This window comes from Carassius gibelio, chromosome B10 (assembly GCF_023724105.1).
Source record: "Carassius gibelio isolate Cgi1373 ecotype wild population from Czech Republic chromosome B10, carGib1.2-hapl.c, whole genome shotgun sequence".
NCBI classification, from domain to species: Eukaryota; Metazoa; Chordata; class Actinopteri; order Cypriniformes; family Cyprinidae; genus Carassius; species Carassius gibelio.
In genome coordinates, this window is record NC_068405.1 from 21,336,135 (window position 1) to 21,347,735 (window position 11,601).

The following is an 11,601-nucleotide window of genomic DNA, read 5'->3' on the forward strand; positions in this document are numbered from 1 at the left end:
AACAAAAAAAAATGTGAATTGGTATTTACAGACATTAGCATTTTTGTGGTGAGCACTGTCCCATGAGACACTTGGCATCACTATAAAACATTTTCAGTTTCACTGATAAACATCACCGAAGAAATTTATATCATGTTCTCAGAACTATATTCTCGTCGCAGAAACACAAACCACATTAACACCCACAAACACCTCAGTTTCATGAGAAAGTTTCTCATGTCAGTGACAGAAACATTTGAACATCCTGTTCTGTATCTCTGGTTTATTCCCCTTGCATTCCTGCCATAGGCTATTTCTTGCCAAACACCAGCACCTCATTAAGAAATAATTAATGTTCTGATGAACCCAGCATTTTTACATAAAAGGACGGATTTTTGACTGAACATAAGAGTCCAGATAACAACCTGAACCGATTTCTGATCGTTACTAAAATAACCTTAGATCACTAAGATGAGAGAATGAGTGCTATATCAAGGACACTTATGGGGAAACTCCTGTTTACTCTGATACTGAAGCCTGATTCATTCATGTTTGTGTAGCTGAACAAAAAACAACAACAACAACTTAGCTGTTGGCTAAGTCATGTAAAAATGTCCAAGTTGTAAAATCTGGCTATGGTAGGCAGTGAAGACCAACTGGCTGCTGCACTGATTACACCAATTGAAACTCCACTGGACCAAGCCCAGGAGAAGACCATTCCTTGAATGGCTTGAATGGGCCCTCACTCCAACTGGACACTTTGAGTCCATTGAGGTCTAAGCCAGGGCTATAGCGTCAACTATCCAGTGCAATAGTCAACATACACTCTAAAAACTCAAACTGGGAAGAGTGAATTGGGAGCGGAAGGTGTGATCCCTTCATCCAACAGCTCTTGCAGATAGGTGCTTTACACCAGTCAGAAAAAACTGTCCATTTAAGAGAATAGAGGCGTATCATAGACGGGCTCTACCCTAAAAAATGGTGGTAGCCACTCTCACACCCACAGCAAGGGCCAGACATATCAAATCATGTCCCTCGTTTGAGAGAGGAGGTTTGTACTCAAAATGTAACTGGCAAAGGAGCTGCCGATAGCGATGGTGATCGTCAGTTTAGCAATGTTAGGGTGAATTTTCGGTTTAGTGAATCATTCACAGCCCAATAATTAAAGCGAAAGTGATGAAAACTGGTAAGTAAATGAAGGTGGCACAGACAGAGGACTGTTCTAATGTTACGTGATCCTTCCCAAACATTCCAATATACGAATACAGTATGTTTCTAACAACATGAGCAGCTTAAAATGAGGGAAGTTATTAACTTTACTGATTTTCAAAATGGTAAGCAAGCACTGCTTTGTTTAAGTTTCGAATATCCAATATACTATTAATAGCTGCTGATAAAGACATCTAATCCCTTTCACGTAGGCGAAGAGCACGCGTGTTAGTTTGCAGTCAGATGTAGTCTGTGTGGTGTGTTCAAGTGCAGTTTTTTGTTCCAGATGCTGCTGATGGGAGGCTTTCTTTCTTCACTGCTGGTTCTACCAGAAAGACTCAGGAGGTGAAGATAAAACTTAAAGGTATTTATTACAAAACCAATACAAAGAACAGAATTGTTTTGGCGTAGATCCCATCTGTAGCTTGAATCATACGTTGTAGATTCTAGGCAGGAAGACTAAGGCAGGGCAGATCCTACCCCAAAATGAAGAAGAAAATTAAATACCCACCAGACAAAGTATTTCTTAAAAGATCCTTGAACATTTGGCCAAAAGAAAAGAACAGATAAGATTTAATTATCCATAATTAAAGTATATTAAGCTTTATAGAATGTATCAAACTATAACTTAAAGTATAAGCTTATAGAGTAGAGGAGATGGCCACAGAGGCCTCAGAGAGAGAGAGGCCATGATTGGCCAAATTTTGTTAGGGCCAACTATAGGCCAGATACTGATAGAGGCCACAATAGGCTGGATAATGATAGAGGCCAAGACGGGCCAGATAGTGATAGAGGCAATGATAGGCCACACAGAGATAGAGAAAGATGAGCATGCAGATGAGCTTTATTGAGACGGGTTCTGACAGTCAGAAATCATTTGGTTATGTAAACTGATTGTTGCAGCAGCTGTCTCGGTAGCTGGTCTCAGACAATCTTGGAGATGAAGATGCTGGATTTGGAGGTCCTGGGCTGGTGTGGATAGATGTGATATGCGGTTTTGAGGCCGGTTGGATGTACTGTCAAATTCTCTGTAGCTTTTTTGAAGATGGTTTATGGTAGAGAAATTATCATTAAATTCAGCATCTTGATACGCCATGCCTGTGAGGTGGATGGATTATCTTGGCAAAGGAGAAGTGCTTACTAACACAGATTTAGACAGATTTCTGAACAGTATTTGTGTACATAGAAAAAGTCTTAGATCTTTGAGTTCAGCTCATGAAAATTGGGGACAAAAACAAAAGTGTTGCATTTATAATTTTGTTCAGTGTAGTTTAGAGTCTGATATGAGTCTGACAGTTTAGACTGTAACCACCCAACTAACACCACCTTGGGGATTTTTAAAGGCTACCACCGTCAAGTTGTCTGAGCGGACCAGGACGTGGTGCCCTCTTAAGGCTGGCAAGGAGGTTTTTGGGGCTAGAAAAACTGCAATTTTATCAAGGCAGTTGTTGTTCCAGGTTGCCATATGCTGGTCTGCTCTTGTACAGTGCTCCCTAAACCGAGCTGGAGACATCTGTCCTTCTGGAGGTCAGTCCCAATGTGAACGCATGTTTAAAACAGGCAAGGGGTTTTCAAAGGGGTTTCCTTAAGATGAAAATATCCCAGAGACCAAGACTGGAACGGTACACTGACATGAGGCCAAGAATCCTCTGAAAAACTCAGAGGGGATGAGAAGTCACAAATCTGAATGATGCCGCTAGCCACATAATCATATTCTGGCGAAATCCAAGTCTGCATCGGGACATATCGATAACAGTTCCCTAGACCTGTTAGCAAGAAGTTCCTGCTCCATTCTGGAGAACATAAGCCCTCAAGGTAATTCATAATGCAGATTCCCATCTGCTTCTAAAAGGGGAAAGAGCTGTGTCCACGCATTTTGTAAAAGTGTGCAGGGCCAGAGACAGAGTACGAATGGCTGGACTGTATATTGATAAGCCACCCCCTCTAATGTGAATCTAAAGAACAGTATGCAATAAAGGCACTATCTGGATGTGAAAGTAAGCATCTTTCAGATTCACTGATAAAAAAAAAAAAACATTCCCTGGGACATGTTTGTGCGAGGATCTGTTTTAAGATCAGCATCCTAAATGGGTGTTTCATCAGCGCATGGTTCAGATGCCTGAGAACAAGGATGGGCCTAAGCCCACCATCTTTCTTGGGAATGAGGAAGTAGTAGATTTAAAACCTGTCTAGCTGTTCACTAGAGGAACTCTCCTTTTGAAAGCAGACTTTGCACTTCAGCCAGGAGAATGATAGAAGCAAGGGGGTCTGCATGTGAACAGGAGCAAGTAACCTCATTCTGCAGAACCCAACTAAACATGCCGGGGAAGGATTTCAAACACTGGACCCCGGTGACAAGTGGTCTGAGACTTTGGAGTGGCAGGTTTGCTTCATGGGATTAAACAGGGAACTGAAAACAGAGCATGAGACTTCTTTTTGAGTGGTCCAACCTTGGCAGGACCTTGCCCTCTCTTTTCCTCTCAGCATTGAGATCGAGAAAGCTTCTGGGACTCAAGGTCCAATGCCACTCTGGGTTGAGGTCCCTGGCACTTAAGAAAAGGGTAGCATTTCACCATGTGAGGGTACTGTTGGAGCCCAAGCTCTGATTTTAGCTAAATGAGCCTTCTGGTGACCTGAACCAGCCACTGACCTGGAGCACTGGAGATCAGGAAGTGGTTTATGACCTGCAACAACTTCTGTCCTGCAGTAAACTATCAATCAGATGGCAGAAGACATGAAGGTGATTGTGTACAACATGTTTTTCAGGAAGATTTTGATCATGTTAGGGAAAATTATATGTTTTATACATTTGCATATCAAATTTAAGTAGGCTTTATAATAGGTTCCAGAATCTCAAAATATTTGTACTAAGCAAACATAAATTATGTTGAATGATGTTGAAAACACATGTGAATAATATGAGTGGTAGCATAAATCTATGCTAAGTTTCAAAGAATTTAGAAATACAAAAAAGGTTCACTCCTATACTTATACATGGGAGAATTTGCAAAGTGGAGTATGGCAGAATAGTCCCAGCTTCTAAATGAAAAAGCCAATCACTGATTTGTAAAGTCATTGCATCACTGCAGTGGCCATTATTAGATCTGGTTCCATAGAAACCTGAGGCTAGACCAGCCAATGCACATGCACAGTGACGTGACATTCAGCCAAGTGACTCATACTTAGAATTTGTGCTCTGCTTTTAACCCATCCAAATTACACATACACAGAGCAGTGAACAAACACACACACACTCAGCAGTGGGCAGCCATTTATGCTGCGGCGCCTGGGGAGCAGTTGGGGGGTTCAGTGCCTTGCTCAAGGGCACCTCAGTCATAATTTGAAATTATGCTTCCCTTTGCGATATCAAGTGATTTATTTCACAAAATGAACATGCAACTGGATGGATGAAAATATGAACAGTTTTAAACATCAGATTTTGTCACAGATGTAATGAAGGGATTTAGTGTGATGGAGATACAGATGGTTGTGTGTTCAGTCCTCAGATGACCTCAGGTTTGCATGAGCATTAATAAACTGCATGAAGGAACTTCAACCTTGCCACAGAACTCAGCCACAGAAAATCAGCATGCATATCTCTTGAGGTAAAAAATGTTATTAAAGCATGTTATTGTGGTTTTTGAGACACAATCAGATGACTTTTCAGATAAGCATGATTTTTTTTTTTTAAAGCACAGAGAACAAGAATGCCGAAAAGGGTTTTTGACATAATTTTATGTGTATGTATCTAAAATGCAAGGAGACATAAAAGAGGAATTAACACTATTCACGCACTGTCTACTAATTAAACATTTTATTTACATGAAATGCAGTGTAATTAAAATGTTGAGGGGCAATTTAAATTAAATATATTATTATTATTATTATTATTATTATTATTATTATTATTATTATTATTATTATTATTATTATATTGCTTAAAAGTATATTTACATGTAGTCATTTAGCAGACACTTTTATCCAAAGAAAAGAAAGTGCTAGAATTAGAGGGTCAAATAAAGATGTTTGAAGAGGTGTGTTTTTAGCAATTTCTTGAGGCTCGGATAGAGTTGGGCAGTTCATTCCACCAGGGGGGAACAGTTAATGTAAAAGTCTTTGAAAATGATTTTTGGATGGCACGATGAGTGCATAGAGTACATAACAGCCAGCCAGAAAAACTTTCATGAATATTTGAGAACAATCATTAGCAACTTGCACATCAGCTGCCAAAAAATACTCTGTAAAATATGCAGTTGGTTCAACTGTACATTTATTTTCACAAATATATTTGCTTTACAGTTCAATTTTAGCAAGGCACTTAATGGGACCAAATTCTGAGAAGCAGTTTTATTGTCAAGAGTACATGCCGAGATTTACTTATCTGCACTCACAGTCACTGATATCATTGAGAAGCTAAATTAAAGTGCATAAACCTTCTTATGACAGCACAAAAAATGTAAAACTTAAAAAAAATTATAAAGAGGCATTAATAAGTGCACAATTAATGTACATAATTGCCCCTCTCTCTTTAGACACAGAAAACACTGCAAGAGGTTCTAATTACCCAAAACATCAGCCTACAGATACAACAGCAAATACTTTCAATAAGAACTCAATATCAAGCATATAAAAATCTGTTAAAATCAGAAAACCAGCAAAAATGTCAGTCAAAACCATGCTTTTAATCTAAACAGAGGGTTTATTATAAAGCTAGCTAAAGCCATGAACCTATGCATTTGCTTTATTTTCTCTCACTCCAGAGAGCAAAGCCTCTTTCTGCGTTAAGCGCTCTGCCACTTTCCCAAAGAGGTGAAGCTCTCTGAAATCTTCTCATATCCAGCTCTGTGATCTCACAATGCAGCGGAGCCAATGGTGTCTCTAAGAAAGAGCTGCATTGTCTTTGAATGCACACTAGAAATTTCACAAATAGAAATAATTTCAATTTCAATTAAATATTTTTTTTTCTTCAGTATCCGAATGGTCTTCCTCTTTTTTTTTTTTTTTTGCCAATTTGTGACACTGTTTTAACATGACAAAACATTTATAACAACTCAAAGGCAATACTGATGTGAATTTACATAAAGACTGATCTGCAATTGCTACTTTCTTATGCAAGGAATATAAACTAATATTATGATGATGATGATGATTATTATTATTATTATTATTATTATTATTAACAATCGGATGTAAAACTTGCAGTAAAAAAACTGGTTCTGCAAGGATCTCCTTTAGAGAAATCAAATGGCAATTTACTGTTGGCCTATAAAACCCTTTTTCCCCCAATGTTGTCTGTTCATAAAGAAGAGTCCTTATAGTTTTTACAAAGAATCTTTTTGAAGGCTTTACGAAAGTCCCTGTTAAAGATGGTGTAGATGAGTGGGTTCAGGGCACTGTTGCAGTAGCCAATCCAGAAGAAGAACTTAAAAAGTGGCTCTGGTAGTTTACAAGCCTCTGGACAAATGGCCTGCAAGCTGTAGCTGAAGAAGAACGGGAACCAGCAGACAACGAAAACCCCAATGACGACAGCTAGGACGAATGTGAAGCGCTTCTCACGGATGATGATGGCTTTCCTTTTGGTCTTCTGAGTTTCTGCTGGTTTCTGGCTGCCCTTTGACTTTATGATGACTTTTTGGTACATTTGGGTTTGTGTGGATGTCTGGTGGCCAGGCTCCAGAGTCCCCACACTGGAGGTTGAACTGTCCTCGTTGTACTTGCACCCCCTTGAGTGTTTCATCAGCTGCCGACTTTCTGCTGGTGGTTGAGACTGGTTTACAGTGTTAAATCTGGATCCAGTCATATTAGGGACATTCACAGGGTCAACACCTCCCTGGTTTTTCCCGTTCTGCAGCTCTCTGCCAGGTGGCACACGACTTGCAGAGTCTTTCCTCAGCTCTCCTGGAGGACATCTAGTGTGCTTCTTGGCAATCTGATAGATGCGAACATACACCAAGATCATGATGAGGCACGGGGCGAAGAACGACCCAATGGAGGAGTACAGGATGTACCAGGGGTCCTCGTTGAGTTTGCACTGTGGGCCGCCACCATCCTTTGCCAGCAGGGTCTTATTGTTGGATACCTGCGGGTTCTTATTCATGGATACCAGCGGGGGGAAAGAGATGACCGCAGAGATGAGCCACACCACCAATATAGCCCCCTTAATCTTGCGAGGGGTGCGTTGGGTCGGGTATTGCACCGGCCAGGAGATGGACAGATAGCGGTCCAGGCTGATGGCACACAGGTGTATAATGGAAGACGTGCAGAAGAGCACATCCAGTGCTAAGAAGATCTCACACCAAAGTGACTCAAAGTACCAGTAGCCCATCAGCTCATTGGCCAAGGAGAACGGGATGATCAATGTGGCCACCAGGATGTCCGCTGCAGCCAAGGACACCAGGAAAAGGTTCTGAGGTCCTCGTAAAGAGTGACACGTCAGGACTGCGATGATCACCAGGATGTTCCCGAAGATGGTGAAGAGCATGATCAGCGTCATTGAGGTGGCAAATGCAGCTGTGGTTTCAGGAGAATAAGAAAGATGGGAATTGCATGCTTTAACCTCAGAACTAAGATTTTTCCAAGTCTCTCCTGAATACGGTGTTGTGGCCATACTGAAATTCCAGGCTAGACAGAGAAGTCCAAAATAAGTCTTTGAAGTAGACTTAAATCCTAAGGTCCTTCCAAAACCGAATTTATTTTAGAAAATAGTTGCAAATCGTGAAATGACTAAAATGGGTCTTTCCATCAATCAGAGAATGACATCCTCCAGGTATTTCCTTTCTCGAACCTCAAAGGGGAAAAACACTACAAATCAAGACTTTGCATTTGTATTTTAAGGGGATTATTTCACAAGCTAATCATTTAAAATCAATCAGCTAATGAAACCTAACTGCAAAACTGGTCATTAACTTAAAAATCAAGGTATTAACTTACCCCACCATAAGTCAAACGGATTTTAAATACGATGATATATTTAATATATCAGATATATCGTTCATATATGTGGTCCGATCTGCAACTCCAAAAATAAACAAACAAATAAACGAATAAAAAATAAAAAATAGAGAGGCGAGCTCTTACAGCCTAACGCAACAAACACGCGCTTGGAGATGCGCAGGGACACTAGCGCGTCAAAACAATACACTAGGTTATTAGACGGTAAAAGATAGGGAGGTACATTTGTAGAGTACGGAAGCATAAATATGATACAAACATGGCAGCTCCGTGGGTTTGTGTGTGTCCGAACAGCTCTGAAATTTCCAAGATGCGTGAAAAGGTTCACAGTCTCCAAACACACGCACCAGACAAGCCAAAACTACATTTAATCAAATACCAAATATTATAAAGACAAATCATTTTTACATAAACAGTTCCATGTCACAGAAGGGAAAATCCACAAAGGAATGTTCAATTTTATGACTTTAAATAATTGCTTTTATTATTTTAAAATGTAATCAATTTCAAGAGTATCAACATAATACAAATATACAGGGAATTCGAAAATGTAAGTCCTTCCATGTATTTCTACATTAGTTTCTAATTTATAAAATGTTCTTCACGTTTTCTAGAAGTTTGCGCATCAGTCACCGGAGTGAACTCTGCTTTTCGAGGTCAGACCTGTAGTCACCTTTGCAATTTATAACAGAGTAATTTTTCTACATACAGTTGTAAGTGACTCTAAAAGCAATAAACATGATAAACTTGAGAAATATTCGCAAAACAGAAAGTTAAATTAATATTAACTGAAATCTAAGGGGCCGTTGATACAGCCGTTGACACAGACATTCGTATCACACCAATGTCTGGGTAGTTTTTCTATTACTCAGATCCTGGGTCAAATGTAACAACCCAATGTTGGGTAGTTTCTGTATTACTAGGATCCTGGGTTAGATTTAACCCAGCGGTTGAGTTATTTATATTTTTGCTTCTCTTCTGGAGAGAGCAGTTCTTGGCGCCATCGACTTGACGCATTCGTCTGCAAAATACAGGTTTGCATACATTTTATTTTATCTATAAAATCATTACTGTGCTGAATATCGTTCAATTTTATTCAGAGCAATATACAGTCGAGCTGTATGAATCACCTTTAACGAGTGTCGCGGTATTTTCGAGTGATGGAAATGCCTGATGCTTTGCATAAAATAAACGATTTTATTCATAAAGACACAGAATACAAATATTCCCTCAGAACCAGCGCGACGCAGAGCAGTTAAACAGAACAACAGAGAATGGTTAATAACACGTAAATTACTTCTGTTTAACGTTTAATTTTTAGTTTTATTATTTGTTAAATGAGTTTAAAAATGGCAATATGTATAGCCTATTAAAAACGATATAAATAATGCTGTAAATGATAATTAAAGGAAAGTAAAGGAAGTTAACAGTGGTTGTGTGGATTATTTTAGAAAAAATTAGAGGATTTAAATTAATCTGTAAACATTATTTAATGTATGAAGTAAAAAATAAGCTAGTAATATAGCCTAGTAAAAATTAATAAACTTTATCTGGGTTAAATCAACCCCTTATGCTGGTTTAAATAAACAACCTACAAATTTGCTGGGTAAAATTAACCCAAGATGGGTTCTGTCCTATATTTACCCAGTCCTTGTGTTAATAACAAATAAAATTGGGTTGTTTTTAACCCAGTGTTTTTTAGTAAATGCAAACAAGACGAGTGGATTTAATTTAGTTTTACCAGCATATAGTGATCACAAATTTACTTAAGAACCTAAAAGAAAAACACAACACACTGAAATATATCATAGAATTGACTTAATGAAATAGTACGTACATGTGACCCTGCAAAACAAAACCAGTCATAAATAGAACAGGTATTTGTAACAATAGCCAACAATACATGTGGGCCAAAATTATCAATATTAAGTAAAGGATATTAATTAAAGATCATGCTCCATAAAGATATTTTGTAAATTTACTACCGTAAATATATGGAAACTTTATTCTTGACTAGTAGCTAATATGCATTGCTAAGAACTACATTTGGACACATTTTATTTTTCTCAATATTTAGATTATTTTTGTTTTTGCACCTTTAGATTTTCATATAGTTGTATCCCAGCCAAATATTGTCATATCCTAGCTTATTTATTCATCTGAAAAAAATAATAATATCCTGATGACTGGTTTTGTGATCCGGGGAAACATTTGTGCATCATTTGCCAACATTTACAGACTCCATTGACATTATCCAACAAAAAAGTGCACAGTGACTACCACCTACTGGACAAAACAAAATTACTATAAGAACAAAAACTGGGGACTTGAGAACCTGTAAATACATTTATTTTAATCTTATCATATATTAAATGAAAGCTCTCATTCTCCAAAATGTGATTATGTCGTTTATTTCATTGATCTAACACATTACGCTATGTGTTACAATAATTATAAAAAGAATCAAGACAATGGGAATTTTTTTATTTTATTTTACAGAATGACACAATCCATACAGTAACAATAAAAAAATTTTAATGCTAAGGGGAGATGTAAACACAATTATAGGAATACATTAAAAAGTGTACTTGCTTGCAAAATTCGAATAGTTTTTGTTTCTTTGAGGGTAATACAGATTTAATATAATATTTCACTTCATTTTTAAATGCTATAAAACATGGCTTTTTACCTGAAAATTAAAATTTATGGATATGAAATTTAACCGTTAAAATAAAAAATGTATAAAATAAATGTACTGTAGGTCTGTTTATCTTTGAAGTTTGCAAGAATGCCTAAAAGAACCTCTTTCCACTGTAAAATAAAATCTCCATCAACATATCCAACAATAAAGTCAAACATTACTCCACAGAGAAGACACATGAGTGCCAAAATAAATGAACAGCTGTCTCCGGCTTCTGCTTGCAAAAGCTATAGCTAACATTAAATTAAATAAATGAAATAATGTTTAGCATGGTATATTCTCTGTAGAATTTTAAAGGATACTTCTTTCACCTGGTTTGTTAAGAGATATCGATTGGGCAGAAGCCAGACTTTTTTACTGTCAACATCACTCACAGATTTATCCCAATATGCATTTACATTTGGTTTTGAAACAACATCTTTCAGGAAAAGGGCTCTTATTGATCTATTATAATTATTACAGGAGAAACAGGGGAGTGATTTGGTGAAAGACATGAAAGTTGTCGATAATTAACTCTTTTTTTCCATTTTAAACAACATACAGAAGAAATCACACAGTTGCAAGCGCCCTCTAGCGGCTGTAGATGGTAATGTTGTCTCTTGGTTCATTTCTCTCGGTTCATGTCAAATTAATTTTGATAAATAAGTCGCACCTGACTATAAGTCGCAGGACCAGCCAAACTATGAAGAAAAGTGCGACTTATAGTCCGGAAAATACGGTAAATAATTGTGCAGTCTATGAGGCTGTGTCTACATATTTTA

The 11,601-nt window shown here is 37.8% G+C and overlaps 1 protein-coding gene across 1 annotated transcript; it reads right to left on the reverse strand.

Moving 5' to 3' along the window:
• Window positions 1–6,459: 6,459 nt before the first annotated feature.
• LOC127966874 (alpha-2B adrenergic receptor-like) lies at window positions 6,460–8,298 on the reverse strand. Its single transcript, XM_052568200.1, has 2 exons — window positions 8,119–8,298; window positions 6,460–7,972 (listed from the first exon to the last, which is right to left on the reverse strand). Exon 2 carries the CDS (start codon window positions 7,793–7,795, stop codon window positions 6,485–6,487), a length of 1,311 nt encoding a protein of 436 aa, XP_052424160.1. The 5' UTR covers window positions 7,796–7,972; window positions 8,119–8,298; the 3' UTR covers window positions 6,460–6,484.
• Between the last annotated feature and the right edge of the window lie 3,303 nt (window positions 8,299–11,601).